This window comes from Pterocles gutturalis, unplaced genomic scaffold (assembly GCF_000699245.1).
Source record: "Pterocles gutturalis isolate BGI_N339 unplaced genomic scaffold, ASM69924v1 scaffold1288, whole genome shotgun sequence".
NCBI classification, from domain to species: domain Eukaryota; kingdom Metazoa; phylum Chordata; class Aves; order Pterocliformes; family Pteroclidae; genus Pterocles; species Pterocles gutturalis.
In genome coordinates, this window is record NW_010117657.1 from 19,910 (window position 1) to 43,462 (window position 23,553).

Below are 23,553 nucleotides of genomic sequence, written 5' to 3' on the forward strand. Positions count from 1 at the left end.
CTGAAATATATTCAGAATCCACATTTTCCCAAATTCTTTTGCACAGATAGAAAAAAAATTCTATGAATTACATTTTCTACTCACTTCTTTTCACTGTTCTCCATCCAGTTGTTCCTGATTTTTTGACTTTCCTTTGCCAGACCTGTCTTAGCCTGTATTCGTCAATGAGTATTATGTACATGCAAAGTATTGCTCTTGATTACAAATTACATTTGCATTCTTTAAGCACAATTAAACACAAAGTAATGTAAATACACATTTTATCTACTACTAGTCTAGTATTCAAGTTTTCTCTTAAATCAAATTAAAGGAGAAAATAATGAAAAGTTTTCAAACAAAGGTGATGATGTGGTTTTGTTTCACCCCTGAAAACTTAGTGTGGCATCTGGACAAGACTGCTACTCTGCCCTTCTGAGGAAAGGTATCCATATTTTTCTAGCATTTACGGAGCATTTATTCTCAGTGTTGCATAACCTCTCTTCGTTCCACTACAAGGTTTCAGAAAATTAAAGGAGTAACCACCTTGTATTTTTTCTTGACCAGGCATTTAACCCTTTCTTCTGCAGTTATCTTGTCATGCCTACTGTGAGGAGATAGTCTACTTCTCCATTTACATTCAGCTGAAATTCCTGAGATGTTCTGACGTACCTAGTACATGCAGCATCGCAGAGGTTGTTCTCTTTGAAGGAATCTGGAACATTCAGCTGCAGTCAAGGGTTAAGCAGGAGATTTTTGGTTTAGAATCCTGCCCAGTTGCATTCTCTACCCATCTTCAAGGAAGATTCCTCTTCCCTCTGACTTTTCAGAAGCCTCTTGTTGAGACTTCTAAAAAATCAAAAACATCTAACATACTTTCATCTGTCTCTCACTTTTTTTTTCCCCATTCCAGTGAGAAAGGTGAACTTTGGACACATCATATAGTGACTACCAAGAAAAGCTTTTTCCAGTGGAGCTCTTTAAAATCACTGTGGGCAAAGTTGTGCAGCCCTTAGGTTTACAAGCTTTGCCTCAGGGGACTGGGAAGACTTGCGAAGGTCTTTCCTTCACAGCATAAGAAGAAATCCTTCGTATAATTTCTGGAAAGTGTAATAAAAGGAGTGTGGAATCAAATTTATGAGGTGCATTCTCTTAATAGACTTTGAAGTTGTAAAGGTTCAAGAAAGAAAGGTGTGATTTTTGCTTTGGTCTCTGTGATGGGTTTGCCCTTGGCTGGGGGCCAAACCACACACCCACTCACACAATTCCCCCCCCCTCCCCAGCCAAGGATAGGGGAGAGAATTAAAGGGGTAAAGGGAAAAAAAGAATTGTGGGTTGAGATAAGAATTATTTAATAACTAAACTAGAATAATATTGAAAATAATACTATATACAAATATACAAATGAGTGATACACAGTGATACTGCCCCCCCTCACCCCATGACCAAGGCTCAGCCTGTTCCCGGCTAATGATCCCAAAGCAGGGAGAGTCCTGAAACCGCACTCCTGGAACAAAGATAACAGTCCAAGCATCCCAGACTGAGAGCTGAGCGGGGTGGGGTGGGGAAGGCCTTGGGAGGGTGACCACCTTTAGTGAGATGACCCGGAGCAAAAGAGATTCAGAACCAAAAAGGGACGATCTTCCGGAGGGTCCTCACCTATATACTGGGCATGATGTGTATGTTATGGAATAGATTATTGGCCACTTTGGGTCTCAGTCCTGAACCTAAGATCAAATCCTGGGCTGTGCTCCCTCCCAGCTTCTCCAGTATGCGGACAGCCAGAGAAGCTGAACGACCTTGGCAGCGGCATAAACATCACCTTTTATCAGCTTTCTTCTGAGCACAAATCCAAAACACAGCTTCTTGCTAGCTATTATGAAGAAAGTTAACTCTGTCTCAGCTTAACCCAAGACAGTCTCAAAGCAAGATGTTCAAGTAGCTTTTTTAAGAAATATGTAGCTCCAGTAGATCAATCCAAAGTGAAGATGAAATTTACACTAGTAAGGAATTTGATTTCAGATGTAAATTTTCTGTATTTGTGTTACTACAGTTTGTTCAGTATAGTACAACAAATAATAAGTCAATTATTGCAAATAGAATGCTGGAGGGTTTTTAATCTACAGCTAGTCAAATATTTTTGTTCCTTCTGCTTATTTATATTTATGGGGGACTGGTATTTCCCATTTCTGCAAGACAAATTATTTCCAGTACAGTTTCAATAAAAGTTGTGGCTGAGCCAGCTGAATCCAACTCATAAACCACTTTGATGGCACTGTATTTAGCTTATTCACAGTTAGTGAGCTGTCATAAAAAAGGTTTCCTTGATGCTTCACTGTTCTATGCTCCATGCAAGATGATGTCACAATGACTGTTCTTATGACCCTAAATGCTATGAAAAAACAGGAAAGTTGTGAGTTTCTGTAGAAAAAATAATTTAATAGAACTTCTTATAAGGAAAAAAAAGAATTATATTACAAATGCAACAGGTCTCACTGTAATCAGCATTACAAAACCAGAAAAATACTGAATTGGAGAAAGAACTAAATACATTGAAAACGAAGGAGACATAGGCAAAAAGATTTGCTTTGAAGACAAGGATAATCCCAGACAAATTTTAATACCCATAAGGAAAGTTGGTTGAAGAGTTTTGATTTTAAGTAAAGCACTTGATATAATCTTGTTTTGAATATTTACTACCAAAATTATTCAAGCTGCCTGTCTGGTAACCTGAAGGAAGTACACAAAGTATAAGCAGTTTATCAAATTTGTAGAATGTAAGTTTCAAGAAAAATATGGCAAGTATTTGTGATTAATACAAACTTCCCTAATAATCAAGAACAGTGGAGGTGTAGAATGTGTTCTGGAAATGGAGCAAGTGTGAAAAACTGAGAAGTTTTCCTTCAGCCTCCATCATCTTTCATGACATTCACTTCTTTCTGCTCTCTTTCTGAAAATTCTCTCCTCGGAGCAACCATATGAGAAGGATTACATACATTTCTGTCTGTGCAAATGGAGTTTGAAGTTTGGAATCTGGGAGAAGAGAGGAGTCAAATAATTTGTGTAGAAAACCATGGCTATCTAGGTAGGGATGCTTCCTCCATCTCATTGCCTGTCTGTGGTGAAAAACTAGTTTGGGATGAGCAGCTTCACTACAGCAGCTGTACCAGCCTCTTGAATAAAGCTGTGCTTATATTTCCCAGGGGAGTTTGATTATTAGGGCAAGACAGCCAGAAGACAAGTGAAGAAGTAGTGGGACAGAAAGGGGGTAATTTGGTATATTTCTCTGTGGAAACAATGAAGGAGAGGAAGGTCGTGGTGGCATCTGAAGTGCAGAGGCTTTGGGGGGCCTCTGGAAAGTGTGCAATGATCAGTGGAAAGCATTAAGGGAGCCCTCGCAGGCTGGAGGTTAAATTGAAGAAGATTAAGGCCAACTTTACCTAGATGAGATTTGGGAAAAGCAAAAATTTGTGAAACCAAAGGAACTCAGTAAAGATAGGAGACTTGACCTTGGGGCTTCTTTGGGAAGACCATAAAAGGTTTTTGTATGTGTGTGAGCTTGCATGAACATGGACACAAGTATATGAATATAGGGCAAGAGTGCCCAGGCTGTTAGTGAGTAGAGGAGGTGGGGACATCTAGTAGAACCTGTTAATTTAAAAATGAAGGAACCTTTAAAATTACTAATGTCGGCAGAAGCATCATTTGTCTCTTCACCTCTGGTCCTAGCGACATAAATCTACCATCAGCTAGAAACCTGTTTATCTCAGCTGTGAGTTGTTAACTGGTAAGGCAGAAATTCCACAAATACACAAGGATTTTAAGTTAAATGTTAAAGGTTTTCCTAAAAGTTATGATATAAAAAAAATGTAAGTCACTGATCTATGTAGAGAAGCTAGGAGAATGTGAATATATAGATATTCTGTTGTGCTTATAGTTAGAATCAGGTGTTATATTTATACAAAAGGAGAATTGCAAGGAAGAATGAAGCAAATTTAAGGTATAAACCTCAGAACAGAAAGCAGGGAAAATATCCAATCAGTTAGGGTTTTTTTTTTTTTCCTAATTCTGGAATAGTTTCTAAAGAAAACAGTAGGAAACATCATCATAAAATACACTAAAACATATTGAAAAAAGCAGTAAGGTTATAGTGCTGTCCGTCACATATGTTGAATAATAAGGGAGCTGGATGACCTTGTTACTCTCTTCTGGTTTTGTATTCTACCATTTTCTCTTTCATTTTCCCAGCTAAAATCTGTTTTTCCTGGACATCTTTTGAAAATGCAAATGAAAACAGTGCTTAGGAAAAAACCCCACAAAAACCCTGAAGCTTTAAAATGCTGTATAGATGTATGAAAAGTGGAGTACTGATTTTCAGAGGGTGAATTTTTTAGGAGAAAGATAAAATACACTTTGGGTAAATGAAATCCTGTGCATGTGCAAAAACGAGGTATTTCGTTGAAAGAGAAAAACTCTTTAAGCCTTGGCCGTGTGTACCACCAGCAGGTTCAGGTGATTGAAGGTTATGCTTAGAAAATAATATCTAACAATGCTTGACAGCACACCGTCATTTAAAACTTCTTGATTTTAATTGCAAGTGAGATACACTAAATTAGGAATATCTGCACCTGTATAGTTTACCAGCTTTATGCTAGGAGAGGGATTTTAAAAATACCAGACAGTTTCGTTTTTTTCTCCTTTTCTTTTGAAACACAGACTCACAGAATCATGGAATGACTGAGGTTGGAAGGGACCTTTGAAGGTCATCTGGTCCACCTGGACCCCAAGGTCCTTTTTGGCAAAGTTGCTTTCCTGCTGGCTGGCCCCCAGCATATATTGGTGCCTGGGGTTGTTTCTCCACAGGTGCTGGACATTTCTCCATCTTGGTGAAGTCCCTCTGGATGGCAGCATGACCCACCGGTATATCAGCTACTCTTCCCAGTTTGGTGTCATCTGCAGACTTGCTGAGACTACACTCTGCTCCATCATCCAGAAAATTAATGAAGATGTTGAACAGGACTGGACCAGTATTGACCTGTGAGATAGATCACTAGTTACTGGCTTCCAGCTAGACTTTGTGCCACTGATCACCACACTCTGGGCCTGGCTATTCAGCCAGTTTCCAACCCACCTGACTCTCTGCTTGTCCAGCCCATACATCAAGAGCTTGTCTATGGCTTGTCCCATAACAGGATCTCATAGGAATCAGTGTCAAAGGCCTTACTGAAGTCCAGGTAGACAATATCCACTGCTCTCCCCTCATCTACCAGGTCAATAATTTCTTCATGGAAGTTTATCAAGTTGGTCAAGCATGACTTGGAAGGAAAGGATACCATGCAGAGGGACCTTGACAGGCTGGAGTGGTGTGCCTTTGCAAACCTCATGAAGTTCAAGAAGGCCAAGTGCAAGGTCCCGCACGTGGGTCAAGGCAATCCCAAGCACAAATACAGGCTGGGAAGAGAATGGATTGAGAGCAGCCCTGAGGAGAAGGACTTTGGGGTGTTGGTTGATGAGAATCTCAAAGTGACCCAGCAATGTGCACTTGCAGCCCAGAAACGAACTGTGTCCTGGGCTGCATCACCAGCAGGGTGACCAGCACGTTGATGGAGGGGATTCTCCTCCTCTGCTCCACTCTCATGAGACCTCCCCTGCAATGCTGCATCCGGCTCTGGGGTCCTCAGCAAAGGAGGGACCTGCACCTGTTGGAGCAAGTCTAGAGGAGGCCATGGAGATGGTCCAAGGGCTGGAGCACCTCCCATGCTAGGACAGGCTGAGAGTTGGGGTTGTTCAGCCTGGAGAAGAGAAGGTTCCAGGGAGACCTTAGCAGTTTTTCCAGTACTTAAATCGAGCTACAGGAGAGATGGGGAGGCACTCTTGATCAGGGGGTGTAGGGATAGGATGAGGGGTAACAATCTTAAGCTGAAAGATGGGTGATGTAGATGACATATAAGGAAGAAATTTTTCACTGTGCAGGTGCTGAGGCAGTGGCCCAGGTTGCCCAGAGAAGCTGTGGATGCCCCATCCCTGGAGGTGTTCAAGGCCAGACTGGATGAGGCTTTGAGCAACCTGGGCTAGTGGGAGGTGTCCCTGCCTGTGGCAGGGGGGTGGAACTAGGTGGTCTTTAAGGTCCCTTCCAACCCAAACCATTATTTGATTCTATGATTCTGTGGCCTCCCCTTGCCATGCTGTGTAACCCTGATTAATTTTTTTGTCTGTATTGTGCCTGGAAATGGTTTCCAGGATTAGCTGCTCCATCAGCTTTCCGGGGACTGAGGTGAGATTGACTGGCCTATGATTCCCTGAGTCCTCTTCTTGCCCTTCTTGAAGACAGGTGTGATATTTGCTTTCCTCCAGTCTTTGGACACTTCTCCCAGTTGCCATGATTGAGCTAAGATTATTCAGAGTGGTCTTGCAATGATATCTACCGGCTCCCTTAGCCCTTGTGGTTGCATCCCATCAGGGCCCACCGATTTATGTATGTCCAGTTTGCTTAAGTATTCCCAGAACTGATCCTCTTCCACCAAGGATACAGCTTCCCTGCCCCAGCCTTACCCCCGGGTCTCTGGTACCTGGGATTCCTGAGGGCTGGTCTTGCTAGTAAAGACTGACGCAAAGAAGGCATTCAGTACCTTAGCCTTTTCCATGTCTGTGTAACCATCTCCCCCATCTTGTTGAGCAATGGGTCCACATTTTCCCTAGTCTTCCATTTGTCACCTGTGTACTTATAGAAGCCCTTCTTGTTGTATTTGACATCCCTGGCCAGATTTAGTGGCATTTGGGTTTTACCTTTCCTAACGTCATCCCTGGATGCTCAAACTTTGTTCCTGCCAGGTTACCTGTCCTTGCTTCTACCCTCTGTACGCTTCACTTTGTGTTTGAGATTGGCTAGAAGTTCCTTAGTCATCCATGAACGTCTCCTGACATTTTTTTTTCCAATTCTCTTGAGCTTGGAGGATTTAGTCCTTGAATATTAACCAGGTTTCTTGGGCCTCACTTCCATTGAGGGCCTTATCCCATGGGTAATCTTCTAAGCAGATCTTTGAAGAGGCCAAAGTCTGCTTGCCTGAGGGTTGTGAACTTGCTTTTCACCCTCCTCCCTGCCCTCAGGATCCTGAGCTCCACCATCTCTTGCTCACTGCAGCCGAGGCTGCCTTTGACCTTTGCATTCCCAACAAGTCCCTCTTTTTTGGTGAGTATTAAGATTCAGCACCGCACCACTCCTTGTTGGCTCCTCTGTCAGTTGGAGAAGGAAGTTATCATCAGTGTACTCCAGAACCTCCTGAATTGCTTGAAACACTGATGAAAGTGGTATCTACCCCAGATATTGGTTTGTCGTTGTCAAAACTGGGGTAGTGTTCCTGTTACTCCATGATCTATGAGTAAGCTGTGTACCAGCCCTTCTATGGAGCTTCACTTGTTCTTGTTCCTGTCCCTGTCCCTGTCGCCATCATTTTGCTTATAATAACTGTACTAGTTAACTGTCTTTTTATTCTTATCATTTTGGCGTTTCCAAATAAGGAAAAACTATAAAAACACATTAGTGTGCAATTCATATAATTTATTGAACAAAGGATAGAAATTAATTTCTACACAGCTGTTCTAACATTATCTGTTCTCTCTAGGAATAGGTGACTGCACAATCAGTATAAAAATGAATTAATGACAAAAGAGAATATATTTTACACATTATATGTGTGTTTGTATAAAATATGAATACAATGGGATGTGGATTTCATCATGTTATATGAAAGGATCTGAGTAAAACCTGAGTTTGACTTTATCATAACGTTGGTATTCCCCTACATCTTGTTGAGGGTTTTTTAATGCTTCATATTGATATATCAGAAGGTGTTGTAGGCTGCTGACTTTTCTACAGAATTAATCTTAACTTTGATCCCTTTTATCATACTGTGCAGGAGTTCTGAAGAAAGCTAGTGGGGAGCTTTTAATAGGAGAAACTAGAGCAAAGGAAACCAGTGTGCTTCCTGAACAGTTACTTCAGGTAGAAGAGGTGAGTATGAAAAGTCTTACACTTTGTGGGGGATTTCCTTTTGTCTGTGTCTCCAGTGCAGACTGTCACCATCTTCATTATAAACACGTATTGCCATAGTTTTATTATTTAGCTACTGCAATTAATTTTAGTTGCAAAGTCTCAGTTAAGGTAGAGTAGAATCTTATGGCATTAATGGAGAAGTGATTGTTATTTAAGATTTAATAAAAGAACAGATTTAACATCAGAAGTATAAGATACCTTACAATAAAACAGTAACAAATGCTGAAATATTATAGCTTTCTTCAGCGCTAAATATGCTCTCAAATACAGTAAAATCTTAAAAAAACCTACCATATTCTTAGCATTTGATCATAATGATGTTTTATTTAGGGATAAGCATTCACGCAATGTCCATTTTTTTTTGGTGCTAACTAGTGTGTAGTAATCACTGTGCTTTGTACATGTATGTAGAAGATTTTTAGTCTGGCCTCCATTTACTAGTAAACAAATTTCTATTGTTGAATTTATGGGACCTCAGTGCTCTAACAAGTCTAATACTTAGTGATACTAGAATTTAATTTCCTAATGGCTCAATTTGAATGCTGAAATTACTTTTTGAAATGTGCTTTGGATCAGTTTGTGAGACTAACATTCCTGTATCTTCTAGATTACAAAGAACAATATTTTGAGAAGACTGAGCTTTAGTTGACCAAAGGTCAAAAAAAAACCAAAAAAAAAATAGATGGAGTGCAAAAATGGGTCTCTCTGGGGGCTGCCTCTGTACTCACTAAAGTTGAGTTTTGGGTATGGGGAAGGGGAAAGGAAGAAGGAGGCAACTTCTAAATAGGAGTAAGCTGGAAGGGCTCCATTTCGTAGCCCCTTATTGTCTTCAAATTTAGTATTATAGCTGGAACTTTTTAGGAATCCCTCTTTTCTCCTACTGTGTCTACTTCTCACAACTGTTACGCTTCAGATGACTTCAGAAGTCTCTGTTTACAGAAGGCAGGGAACTGATGTAAACCATAGTAAAAGCCAGCATTTGCTAAACTAGAAAACTCCATTTAAACATTTTAATCTTTGCTAAATCTAGCTGTAGAGAAGAGAAATCCAGTGTGGCTGTGTTAAAAACCAGCTTCTCTAAATGTTTTCCAATAATATTCAAGGTTAATAGCTTCCATTTGTTACCTTACAGTGAAAATTATTGCAGGGTATCCATTGCTGGATTACTTTTTAAACTGTTGAAAATTGTTGTAAATGTATTTGATTTTATTAAATAGATTCTATTAAAGATCATGAATAATGTTAAGAGGAAGCATGGCTTTTAAAAAGCAGTTGTGTTTAAACAGGGGTTTTTATAAATTTATTTCTTGAAAATTTGATGAAAAATGTAACATTGTTATGCATGTTCATTTTTGTTGAGCATATATACTGCTTTTGATATTATTTTAGGGCTAGCAGACTATATATAAGTTACTAAAATGAATTTCAAAAGATGATGGTGTCCTTTAATAATGGATGATTATGTAAGTTTCAGACAACAATAACATTAAAAAATTAATTTGGATTGACTTAATATAAATATGTATTTCAGCCTGTTTCACTGAATTTTGGCTGGAGAAATGCATTTAAAGACCTGTCTTCTGCTGTGGCTCACTGTATAACAATAGCAGTTGAGGATTTTTCAGCTAAAATTCTTCAACATGAGCAGAAAGAAGAGATTTCAGCTGCAGGCTATGCAATGAGTCTTGTAAACAACCAGCAAATGAGGGAGTCCTGCGGAGCAGTCCAACAGGAGGAGCAACCAAAACGAATTGCTAAGGCAGGTATCAAAAGATCTGAAGTTTGAGGGAAGACAGAATGCCAAGGCTGTTTGCCATGTACGCTTTGAAGTACTTACAGTACCATTAATATTCTAGATCTTATATAAATGGAATTAAGAAGAAAGTGAGAGGCATTACAATATGAAGCTGAACAGAGCTTTGTACAATAGCCCATAGTCTACGCTTGAAAGAATTAACTTTTAAACTTTGCTGACATTATTTTTTTTCATCCAAAAGTTCTAAAACATTCTGATTAGTATCTGCTCCGTTACCAAGTGGTTCGATGGGAAAATGCTGAAAGCTTTGAAGCATAGCTATAAAGGGATTTCCTGAATTCATATCTTAGACATGTCATTTAACTAATCAGCATAACCAATAATATGGCCAAATTAGAGTTCTTTGATTTGGCTGAAAGGTAATTTATAATTATTAATCGAATTATTTTTCTAAGGGAATATGTGTTTGAAAGTTTTTTTATGTAGTAAGCTTTGCAACTGTTCTAGCAAATTTGAAATTCTGTTAATGAATGTTTGTTTAAAATAACATGTAAGCTTTTGGGAGATAATTTTAGGGAGATCAATGTGTGAATTTACTAAGAGATTACAAGTTTGTTTTCAAATTCAGTATTAACCAATGTGTGTCTATATTTTTCAGAATAAATTGGTTTAGAAAATTATCTTTGTTTACAAGGAATTGACCTTATGTTTTGAATGTACATGTAATGAAATCATGAACAAAATGAAGGCGTTACTAGCATAAGATGGTTTTAATTTTTTTCCCCAATATATATTATGCAGCTTTAAAGCAAGAACTTTCACTTATTGTAGATAAAGGTTTCTCCCCTGTATAACAGAATGAAATGTTTGTAAATCTGATTTAATATATTTATGTTTTATGCCAGTTTCATTATTCAAGAATCTGACCCTACTGTGTATAAATTAAACAGTGCTGTCAGAATACAAATAACTTGATGCCACATTTATTTCTCTCAGTTTTGTTCTGACATCATGGAAGAACTTGACACATTGCTTCCATTGGCTCTGGCATGCAGAGATGATTCTCTTCAGGAAATTAGAGCAAACTTTGTAGAGGCCTGCAGCAAAGTGGCAACAGCTGTCTTGGCAAGACTAGAGGAGAAAAGCAAAGACGTTCCATCGAAGGCTCCCCTGCAAGACTTTTATGCCACCCTTTCCACAGTGATATATGTCTTTCAGCATTTTACTATGTATAGCAATTTAATGAGAGAAACGAACAAAAAGTGAGTCCATTTTACTTATAATGGTTTAATTCAAGCATAAATAATATAGGACCTCATTCCATTTTGGTGACACAGTATGGTGGTAGCTTTCCAAATTGCATCATATTTTTTAGCACATGCACTGTGTGTACTATTTATGGAAAGACCTGAATCAAAGCTATTGATAATATAAAACAGCCATTACAGAACAAATTATTTATGTTTAAGATCTGCATTTGATTTGCAGATCAATATTTTTTATTTATTAAGCTTGAGTAAATAGGATTGTCCAGTGAACTGAATGTACTCTGCTCTCATATAAATAGAGGGCTAAGGCCTTAATTTCCTTTTCTGACCTTTGCAATAGCTGTATTTTCATAAAATCTGATTTAGCACATGGCAATCTTAGAGAACAGTATAAATATACGTTCTTCTGCTTTTTTCTTACACCATCTCTACACAGAAATGTGAACAAATACATCCAATGTAGTTTTAGAAATTATTTTTCATTGCATGCCAAATAAAAATTAGAGACAATATGAAGTGGTAGGTGTAAAGCCTAAGACAGTGTGTGACCTGGGGGTCAATATGACTACATTTGCTGTGCTTTTAGGACATTTTTACTTAAGATACTAGGAATCTCTTTGTTGGTCCATGTGTTTCTGGCCATACATAATTTAAAAGTAGAAACTGGGCCTTTTGGGAAGGACACCTGAACTAGCACCAGTTTCAAGGAATGTATGATTTCCAAGGGGTTGCATGCACTATTCAGCTACTTTCTCTCTGATGTTTTACTCTCTCCTGCATGAAATGGGTATTTGTGAATGGGAAGTCTGAGCCTAATTGTTGCTCTATAATTCTACGTATGTGTATTATGAAAGAGTTTTAGACAAAAATAATCTCTAGATTCTGTGTTTATGTTTTCTTTATCACACTCAGTGCTGATGCAATTGTGCTTCAACCCAGAATCTCACAATAACTGAATGAAAAATGTCCTTTTATCCGAGAAAATAGGAAAAAGTAATGTATTTCTCAATGACTTGGTAAAATAAGGATTTAGAGATGAACAGATATATTTAAAGAACTTGGGAAACACAGACCAGATATTTTTCAAAAGTGAATCCTAGGTTCAGGCTCCGGGACTGAGAAGAAATGAATGATTGATACCTAATAATCAAAACCATTTGCAATACTGGGGATTGTTACCTCCTACTGCACAGCCTTTCAATCTTTGCCTCTTTGATCATTCTCTCTGAACAGACCCCTGTTCCTAGTGCCTCTCCAACAATATCAGGAATTCATCAGCGTTCTCCAATTTCAAGTTACGGACTACTGCGTCAGAGTTTGTGCTACAAGCATTTTACAGGATGCTGAGAGCCACCATTGGGATGACAACAAAGCTTTTTATGAGGTGTGAGGTTAAGTTTACTGTGCCTCCCTTTTACTAAATGTGTTTTACTGGTTGCCAGCACTCTGACTAATTAGAAGCATAAGGTCAGCATTATTTCTACATACAGATTATTGGGATTTACTATTTCGAAATATCTGTTCTTGCAGACAAACGTCACTGTAGAAATGATGTAGGAAAACACAGTCATTTAAAGATGAGATAAATCGTTACCATGGAGTGTTTGTATAATTTGCTTAATAAAATATTATGTGTCAAGTTCAAGATATTTATATAGAACTCAGTAAAGAAGACAGTGTCATTTTAACTCTTCTTCTTGTAGAAAGTGTGACATATGAACATGAAAGACAGCTATTTTTCTCCTGGAAATTTTAAATATTATTCTTTGATTTTTATTTTTAATTGGTTCTCCTTTTAACCTTTTGTGAGTGAAGGATGTAACAAAGATGGTCAATGTAGTTACCTTCAGCAATGACTAGTGCCATTTCACCAGCATTTTGAAGTCACACGTCTGCTTTTAAACTGTAATCCTAATGATTCTGTGTAAAAAAACCCAAGGATCAAGTGAATTATTATGATTTATTGGGTTTTTTTTTCTTCATCCCAATTAAATGCAGACATAAGATGACATATACTGTTTGAAATTATTTTGACTTAATTTCAGGATTAACTGAAAGTATTATGTGCTTTTTATCAATAATGACTGAGATCTCCTGGAGACAAAGTCCCACCCTTCTTTGTTTAATTTCCAGTGTGAGAGAATTAGGGTGTTTTCTAAATACTAGAATACTTACATGAGAGAAAACTCAGTGTGGTACATGTATTCTGAGTCAGTGACAAAAATCTGTACTGGACAGGTGATGCAGTCCTTAACAGGAGTAACCTATCAAAATGCCCAGCCCTCAAAGACAAGTAAATAAGCGTTTTACTTTTATTTGGATGTAAGCCCAGATCTCGTGGGTTGATAAGAAGGTAAGGAATTTAGTGGCTTTTGGCAACTGATAAATCATGATGTGATCTTCACAGTCTGTAGTCCGTATGCTGATGTGTCCTGCTTATTAGTGACCCAATAACTACTCAAGGATGGAGCATAATCTGCTCTGAGTGCCTTCAGGAGGCACAGTGCTGAGCAGCTGCTACTTCCATTGAGCTCTTGTAGGCATCCCAAATGGAAGAGATTGTCTTAAGACCTATTTCCTGTTACAGAGGCAACATCCTGCTGAAGAGAGATGGCTCCTTCTGAGGTCTAAGCTCAGCAGGAGGTGTCGTGCAAATCTTGCTGAGCTCAAAACAAGAGTAACTTGGAGCCAGCCACCACAAGATCTTGACAATCATCAAGATCAGGCTCTGGTATGAGCTTCTCCTCTCTCCATGGGACTCTTGTACTTACGTGAGTCAGTGGCTCATAGCCCTTGCTGCATTTTTGATGGGATCCACTGCTGTAAACAGCATCGTGGTCTTGCTTCTTTAAGGGGAAGCTGCACTTGGCTCTCTGCTTCTGCTTGTCTCTTGAGTAACCTAGCTCTTGAATCTGTTTTATTTCAGGACCCTCACTACCCTTTCTGCTTTGTCCCTCAGTTTTTGAGTATTACATGCAGCTATAAAAGACTCCATCCTCATCTGTAAATCCTAAATGCAATTTTATAAAGGAATAGAATCATAGAATCATTAAGGTTGGAAAAAGACCTCAAGGATCATCAAGTCCAACCGTCAGCCCACACCACCTAACCCGCTAAACCATGTCCTGAAGCACCACATCTACACGTTTCTCGAACAGCTCCACGGGTGGTGACTCCACCACTTCCCTGAGCAGCCTGTTCCAATGCCTGATCACTCTTTCAGTGAAGAAATTTTTTCTAATATCTAGCCTAAACCTCCTCTGGCTCAACTTGAGGCCATTTCCTCTTGTCCTATCACTTGTTACTTTAGAGAAGAGGCCAGCACCCACCTCACTGCAACCTCCTTTTAGCTAGCTGTAGAAAGTGTTGTTGTAGAGAGGAAAAAAATGCATTCCCTTTCACTCCCACAAAATAAGCAAAACATTGCCTGTCCTCTGATTTTGTGTGCATGAGTAGGTGATAAGGAAGAGGGAGAAACCTTTCTTTCTTCATTTGCTTAGTTACAAACTAAATGGCAATCCAGCACTTGAGGCATCAGATGAAGTTACTCTCTTCTTTTTCCCCCATAACATAGGACATTTAAGTGGTATTAAAAAAAATATGTGAGAGCCTTCCTTTGCATTCCCCACTAATAACATGTTGACTAATAAAACTGCTTGACTTACTTTATGTGTAAGTCATCCAGAAAGAAGACAAAACCACTGAAAGACAAAGGGAAATGAAGAAGGGGCAGGGGACAGTGTCTGTGCTTGATTACACAGAGCTGCAGTTTCCATTTCCATTTATTTGTTTGTGCAATGGTAACCTCTAAGGAGAACAAGATTGGTAGCAAATGGTTATTACATTCTATAATGAATATTCAAAGAAGCTGTGGATGCCCCATCCCTGGAGGTGTTCAAGGCCAGGCTGGATGAGGCTTTGAGCAACCTGGGCTAGTGGAGGGTGTCCCTGCCCATGGCAGGGGGTGGAACTAGATGATCTTTAAGGTTCCTTCCAACTCAACTCATTCTATGATTCTAGGATTCTATGAAATAATTTTCTACATTGTTAAAATAAGAATAATGTATTTTAAAAATATTTTTGGACTTTTCTAACCAATTTCAGTACCTGCTTACCCATCCTACCTCTGACATGCACCTAATCCAATAGTGGTAACTGGAACTAAAAGAAAAGCCAAAAAACAATTCATGATTAGAGTAAACACAGCGATTATAATCCCTGTGATATCACAGAAAGTTTTTAATATCATTTAGGAAAGCTAAGCAGAGATTTTTTGAGATACTAACAGTGAATTTGTGGTAATGTGAGATCTGAGCTGAGCTCTAAGAGTGCAGTTCCCATTCAGCTCTCAGAGTCTAAGCTGTCAGGGAGGGAAACTCTCTGGGTTCAGGATCTCTCTGGTGGAGTGCTCTGAACACCCACTGTGCCAGTGGGCCATCTCTCCAGATTACAAACAGAGCTTTTAGTGTTGCAGACATCTGCTGTAGCTTTGGGAACTTATGTTTTCTAATAGTCAAAGAATAAAGAATTGTCTATTCAAAGATAATATTGAGTGGCTTATGTAATAAAGCACAGCTGCTTGTTTCCTGATATGTAAGCTAAATAAAAGCTCACAGCTGCTTGTGTTATACAAAGCCTGCAAAAATAGCAGATGTTTACCAGTAGAATTGTCGAGAAATGGCAACAAGTTGAAAAACAGGTCAGAAAAGGGGAATAAATCTCATTTAAGTCTTCAGCAAAACTGTTGCTTCTGCAGTGGATGTACAATGTTAGTAAAGCGGTATTATTGAATTTACTGCTTTAAATTAAATAAAGCAGAGAAAATGAAGCAATTTGTGGTTATAGTTACATAGTTAAAAAGTAAAACTTGCCAACATTCAGTTGCTTAAAAAAATAAGTATTCTACATTAGAAAGTCAATTTAGAGTTGTATTTCTGGTTGTTATGTCTGCATGTTTTTTTGAAAAATTTTAATTAATTTCTGTAAATTAAAGATATGACCAAAATAAATTTGCTTCCATTAGACATTCAAACTAATTATTTTTACCTGGTACATTTATTCTATAATAGTTGAAATGTTTTTGCAAAGAAAGGGAAATACTGGTCAAAGGTCTATAGGATAGAGTTAGGGGTTTTTTTCCTGGATAAGTTCTACTGGAATGTATCTGGTAGTATATCTAAGAAAGCCAGACTTACAAAAATGTATTAATGTTTGAGTTATGCAAAGTTATGAAGTTATGAGTTCAGTTATGAGGTAAACTTGTACCTCCTTGTGATGGTGTTTCAGTGTATCATGTAATAACACTGTAATTTTAGTTCATATAAGGAAAATGGGAAGTTATTTTAATTATTATATTAAATCCATTTTTGACTAATATGAGGCTATCCGATTTCCTGCCTCTGTGGAAACACTTGTCAAGTGCTTGATTGTTCAAAACACCAGAATGGTTGTTTTCAGTTTTCTTGTTGAAATACACTCAAAACAGTTCTAAAATATCAACAAAATCTGAAAATATTTCTCAACTCCGTTTGAATGGGCAGAATGAAGATTCAGGTCTTTGTTCTGATACAGGTTCATCATAATGCTATTTTCTGGATAGGTACTGGTTGAAATATTTAAATGGGAGTTGAACTATGTGCTTCCTATAGACATTATGAATTAATCACTATGATTTTGACTCCTGTGTATTTATCACTGCGTCTTACTGGGGTGGTTCTGTATAGACAATGAAATACTAATACTGATTCCTTCACAGAAAATGTTTAGTTTCAATGAGTTACCGTTACAAGGTGAAAAAAAAAAAAAAATTCTGGCCATCTTCTATTATCAGTTTAGTTATTCAGTTGGGTGTTTTTTCTGCTGTTATTGTGTATCGATTATATATAACCAAAGTTTCATAATCATGATTATGTGTGGCATTTATGAATCTGGGGAAATACATATACTTAAGTAATTTAAATTATTATTTTCTGTTGAGGACAAAGAAACTGTTATATTAAATTAACCTGAGTATTCTAGTGACTACAGAATACTGTGTATGTTTTTAAACTATAGACGTATAACACTATGGGTTTTGAGAATAGGTTAATTAAGGATATAAGAGGTCAAATGCTGTGGTTTGTTTTTGTGGCAGAACTCTAATTTCATAACTGAAATGGAACATGTGTTTCCTTGTTAATAAAGATGTTTCACGTCTTGTCAAGGAGCATTTTTTGGTTATGATGTGCTTGAAACTCTTCAGCTATTTACTTTCAGATTGAATTAATTAGCCTTACAGGAACTAAATGGATGTTTTGGAAGGTATGTTTATATTATTTAATGTGTGGTGTTTTTGCTAGGGGGAAAGATGCTCATTCTCTATCCAGATGTGGCATTACTTCTGCTGTGCTCTTCGTCATGATCTATGGACTATTCTACCTCCCAAAATAGCCCAGGAGATTCTTACAGATGTACTAGAGCAATCCTTGGCTATATTGTCCTCCAGATACTGTCTGGCCTGCCCCAGTTACAAGAGAACACCACAAATCAGGTAACGGTTGTATATTTAATGCACACTTTTAATGGATAAAATAAGTAAATCTTGGTTTTCTTTTAGGCACTGCTTTGATTAAAATTTAAGTGTTAGTGAACACAGCAGAGGGGATAGACACAATTTATGTATTTTGATGTTCATTTTAATTTAGTGTATTTTGTGTGTTTAAATATATTTTCTAGTCTTATAATAAACTGGGCAGAATCAGAGATCTCTTCTGAATTCTTGATGAAATTATTTCATTAACTACTTGGTTGGTTTGAAAGCCTCATGATGAGTAGTGCCTTGAGGAGTGGTGGTGTAACCAGAAATGTGGGCAGCATTGGCAACATCAGAATTGGAAATCAAGCCATTGATTAATGAAAAAAAAAAAAAAACTCCATGCATTCCAATAGAATTTGAGTTTTCTTAGGGCTTTTCAAGTGAAAGAGCTACGAGGTCACATCAAAAGATTTGCAGAATGAAGCCAGTGGTGCAGAGGGAGAGAGGAGGAAGAGGCTATTCCTTCTGCTGTCATTTTAGTAAATATGAAACTGTAAGTTCTTTTGGGGATTCTTATGTTTTGCCAGAGAGGAAGCTCTGTTTAAGAAACACTAAAGCAGGTATGTCCAGGTGGAAGCTTCCCCTACCTCTGTTCTTTCTCTTTCTATACAATGTCTGGTTTCACTGAAGAAATAGAGGTATTTCTCATCCTGCCCCTTTGCTATGTATCTTTCCTATATGAATATTTTCCTCTTTTCAGATTTAGAAAGTGATAAAGTCCATGCTGGCCATGTAAGTTAAAAACTTACAAGGTTGTCATTTGTAGGAGATGGGAGACACTCAGCAGAGATGTTCTGTGGTATCTAAGAGTTATGTACTGTCATCATAAGTTTTGTTATGAAAAGGAGCAGTGTCGTGGAAGCTTAAGTAACTTGGACAAGTTCATATTTTTTGAATAGGTGGGAAAAAAACCAAAGTTTTATTCTGTGTGTCAAAATGCCTGTTTGTATGCTCTATTCCGGCTCTAATTTACTGTGATTAGGCTCTTCTACATCTCTAAGTACAGAGAGGTTTCCTGGAAACTTCCTGGGAAAAATACAAACAAACAAACAATCATGAAATGTGAAGAATATGTATTGATACAGTAGTATTAGTCAATTCTATATTAATTTACTTCGAAGTACTGAACAAGAAAGAACTTTTTACATTACTGTTTTGTAGAGAAGCTGTTTTATTTAATAAGGTGATTCTTGAATTCGTCACTAAGTGAATTACCCAGTCATGCACAAATGAAAAAAACAATTCTTAATATCATTCAATCTAGTTTTATCACGGGTTTTACTTTTTTTTCTAATAGCACTGTACTTTGGGGGGAGGGGGGCTTCTCCCAATGGTTCCTGAAATGTTAGAGATCTGATCTGTAACAGAGACAAAGTTCATGTGTGTTGGCCTAGATTTTCCAAAAATAATGTGATCCTTAAAAATGCAGATGATCACATATGCATCCATTGGCTTTTAGGTACCTAGATACTTTTTTCAGTCCAACTTCATTCCTACTATGTATTTTGTGTTATCTGTCTGTTTCCTATATGTTGTATGTCAGCATAGTTTTGTGAGATTGTGCTGTTGTAGTCTGGGTTCTTGCTATTGTTTAGGCCAGTGACCCATGATGCTCTGCCAGGCAGTATCAACAGGCAACAGATTACCAACTCAGAAATGTGAGAGGTCATAATATGTTGCATGGCAGTTAAAGTTTTGCAAATTGAAGGTTTAGTTCACTTGTCATTACGATTTTGGCTCCAGCAAGATTTGAAAATAGTGTGTACATTCTAATTATATTTTTTCATAAAGAAAATAAATTTAATTTTCTTTAGTTGTAGTTTAGAAGGTCAGTTGTTCCTGTCTAGTGGCATTGTCCTTTGGAAGAGGAAATTTCAATATTTTTTAAGTCTTGTTTGACTAGTTTCAGTAACAACGTTCCTGTGGAAGTGCTGAGTTTTTACAATGTAGTGGATTCAGAATTCCTGTGCCACTGATGGAAGACAAAATTTGAAGTCCATGCTATTTATTTAGGTATTTTATGTTGTCAGAGGAAAGTTCTAGTTAATTGAAATCTACCACTATCCTTATGTCCTAACTAATGTTATTTTCACTTTTTTTTCCAAAAAAAATGATATTGCAGCAATTTTGATGTGCACTGAAGATATGCTCTGGTCAGTTTGTAGCTCTGTACAGGAGTTTCTGAATACACATGAAGACAGAGATCACAAGATCTGTAAAATACATAGCCACTGCAATAGTCTGCTCTCTGTGCTGGCTATTTTAACTTCACCACTGAAGAATTTGTATGAGTGAGTACGAAAGAACCAGTAAATTTGAGATAAAATTGGTTCTTGACTTCACATTGATAGATCTACAAGGCGAATAACTGTGTTAAAATACAATTGAATGCATATTGTTGAGTCATTTTACTAGCCTTTGAATATTTCGTGATTTGGTTTTGAACTTATCTTTACAATCTTACCTAAAGCCCAATTATATCTGCTGGGATTTTATTAGTTTTGGATCAGACTCCTATAATGCATATTTTTTTGTCTGGTGATAATATAGTGAATGTCTGGTCTGATTTTTTCTGTAACACAAACACTGGAATTTTGTTAATAATTGCTGTCCCAAATTTGCAATTTACTGTTCAGTTAGGACACATTTTGTTAGAAACACATTCTTACCGGTGTAAAAATGTTTACATCTATGGTACCAAAGCCTTTAGTGAGGTTTTCGAGGACTTAGTAATTCCTACAATTGAAAAAATTTCATCTTCTTACTAGTTCAGATTTGTCTACCTTCAGCTTCCAGGTAAATTAGAATGTTCTGCTGCCATCCCATAATAATTCTATAAGTACTGGAATTTAAAGATAATTTCACTGAAATTATCATCTGGTTACAAGATCAGTATGTTTCAACAAATGTTAAATATAGTTTAGAAGAGAAGGAATATAGAATGACCATCTTTAGAAAACTATGTCTTCACAAGTCACACCTGTAAATAAAAGGACACGTTACTTGCACTGAAATTGGGTCTGAGTCTTATTGGTTTTGGTGCTAAAAATTCTGCTGTAAACTTGGTGTAAGAGACAATACAAAGTGAGATCACAAATAAAAAAACAACCCAAACTAACTATTCAACTCACTTTTACTTTGTTATTCTAAATAAGAATATCCTAGGCAACACTAGTGTTACAAAGAGGAGGATAGAGACATCCTGCATTTAAGCTTCTTTAAATATATTTTGTCATGTGTGGGCTTATTTTAATGTTTGTGGGCTCTGAGGAACATGGAAAAGGGGATTGTAACTGGATGCCTGATCTTATACAATGCAGGTTCATGAAAAAATAGCAGTTAAGAAGGTGACTCATGAACAGATATGGGTGGTCCTGCTGTGGCAATAGTAATGAAAGCAGGAATAGACATTGTGGCAGTTGTAACTGCTTCTACTGCCAGTTTTAACATTTCACCTTTCCTTTACGAAAGCCCTTAGAATGATGGACTAAAATAAATATGTAGTATAGTCTGTTCCTTTTAGCTATTCTAGTCTCCTCCACTAATCTATGTTGTTCACAGATTTGTCTATACCCAGAATGCTAAAAAGTGTGTGCTAACGCGCGAACGCACTGAGCTTCAGAACACAGTGCCCATGGAGAGAGGGAGGCAGCATATTTTGGATTTTATGTAAAATACTGCAGATTAAAAACTTGGTCATACAGGTTTTGTATTTAGGCATATAAATTTCAGTATCCTAATTTGCTTTTCTAGAGATCAAAAATTTGACATGCACAGGATGTAGCACGTCATTGAATTTACTACAAGGTACTCTGCAAATCATAATCAGAATCTGGCAGCTTTGTTTAAGAATACAAAAAAAAAGTCCTATGTTGTTATATAATTACAAAAATAGTATTAACATTAAAAAACACTGTTAGAGAGATGATGCATGGTTTTGTGTAAGAAAAAAGGGACACTTTTTATGAACTGTGTATTTAGAACGTTTGTTTTTGAAACCTGTGAGACTCCCTTATCAAAACAGTTATTTTATATTGTATGTTTCATTACAGCCAATATTTGTTCAGGTAACCTAACCCAGTGTCCAGGATACAAAGGAAAAACAGATTTACAAAATTAGCTTCTTGAATTACTATATCTAGTTGGCAACAATTTCAAATACTGAATTTTATGTTGAATTCTTAGGTCCATTATTTACTGAGTTGTGCATAGTTTATCATGCTAAGAATCTGTCCATGACAAATTTAGAAGTTATGCATTATTTTAAAGGAATACCAGTCCTTCAACTGTTCTCTTTACAATTACAGCTGTAATTGTAAATAATCAAAATTTTCACCTTTTAGTTTGGCTCTATGTATTTCAAAAGTTTGGAAGTGAAACTAATATTTTTCTTTTAAATCTATTATGCTCTGTTTTGGTACTAGAAGATTTCTCTGCAGGGGCTAGGTTTAAATTAATCTTTAGACTGATCAGGAAAGTTTTGTGTAATCGTAGAAGCGATGATGACAGGACATTGTTTTCCAGGAGCTGTCTAATAATAAGACTGGCTCATTTCCAACTTACTAGGGATGCTGTATTAACTATTGCTTCCAAGGAATTAAAATTATTCAAGATTCTTTCTTATGTTGTTGATATGCAACAAAATAACAGGAGTCCTCAAAAATTAATACTATCCTTAATTTCAAATAAAGTGATTCCAGCATATCCTTTCTCCTTCCTAATTTTATAATCAAACGTTGTGCATTGTGCTATCACTTAATGTTTCTTTTCTGTATGATGAGGGTACTTAGACCTAGTCCTAAATTCACCTATGATTCTTGTCTCATCAGTTTTTAATACTAATTTTGTTGTGCTTCGTTTTCCTCCACCCTTCTCTGGCCTTCCTGGAGTAACTTTAGCATAATAGAAATGTTGTTGGGAAGGGACTGCTGGAGGTCATCTAGTCCAACCTCCTGCTCAAAGCAGGACAATCAGCCTTTATAATTACTCTTTGGGTAGTTGTAGGCTGTGATTAGGTGATGGCTCTTTAGCCACCTCTTCACCTGGGTAAAGGAGCCTAGATCCCTCAAGCTCTTGCCATAGATGATGCAGTCTAGTCCTTTCCAGTTTCTTCACATCCTCCTTGAGCTATGGACCCAAGACCTGGACAAAATATTCTAGGTGAGGCTTAACTGTGGCCAAGTAGATGGAGTGAATCACTATCTTTAGTCTGCTGGCCATACTCTTCCTAATCCAGCCCTGCGTGTGGACTGTGCTGTTTCTAGTGAGAACACGCTGTTCAACACCAGACTAGCCATAAACCCCAGCTAGGGTTTGGGTAGGGTTGATAGTCAGTTACCCAACCCTTCGTTATCATAATTTTGTGCTGGAGCAAGAAGTTGCATTTTATCTTAGTGAACTTTGTGAGTTTCTGTTGGCTCTGTCATCCATGATTTGTGTTAACTGCTGTGCCCGCTTCCTGCAGTTTAGTGTCACCTGCAAATGTCCTGAATGTGTGTTCTGTCTGTCCGCTTCTGTTCAGGTTGTTGAGGAAGCTGTTGAACAACATCAGTCTCCAGAACAAGCTCCCCTAAACTACCAAGTGTTGCTATTTTCTTGCTGCTGACCCAAATCTCTGAAAAAAAGAGGATTTTCATCCTTCAAAATTTCCAGCCATTGTAGTCTTACTCACTAACAAGTTTGTCATCAGTTACTCAGTTCAAGTAGCTGGGATTTGTGCAGCAGATCTAACAGTTTCAATGCTGCCTGTGGATTTTGTAGGAGAATCCAACACTGTTCTTCATTCATAATTTTTTTACAGAATTAAATTACCCAGGAGAAGCAGGCTGACAATGTGCAGTACAACAGACCCACTTGTGACTTCAGAGTAGAGACTGTCTTCTGCTCCACATTGAGTGTTACTCATGTTGGAGCAGATCTAGTCTTC

General features: G+C 37.5%; 1 protein-coding gene across 1 annotated transcript in view; it reads left to right on the forward strand.

The window, feature by feature from the left end:
• Positions 1-4,885: 4,885 nt before the first annotated feature.
• Positions 4,886-23,553, forward strand: part of LOC104463485 (uncharacterized protein KIAA0825-like) — a gene marked incomplete at its 3' end in the record, with an annotated part of 35,880 nt that continues 17,212 nt past the window's right edge. Inside the window, 7 exon segments of the mRNA XM_010075842.1 lie at positions 4,886-5,003; positions 7,893-7,987; positions 9,561-9,788; positions 10,782-11,047; positions 12,287-12,437; positions 17,392-17,626; positions 19,750-19,918. Coding sequence (XP_010074144.1) covers positions 4,886-5,003; positions 7,893-7,987; positions 9,561-9,788; positions 10,782-11,047; positions 12,287-12,437; positions 17,392-17,626; positions 19,750-19,918 — 1,262 coding nt within the window.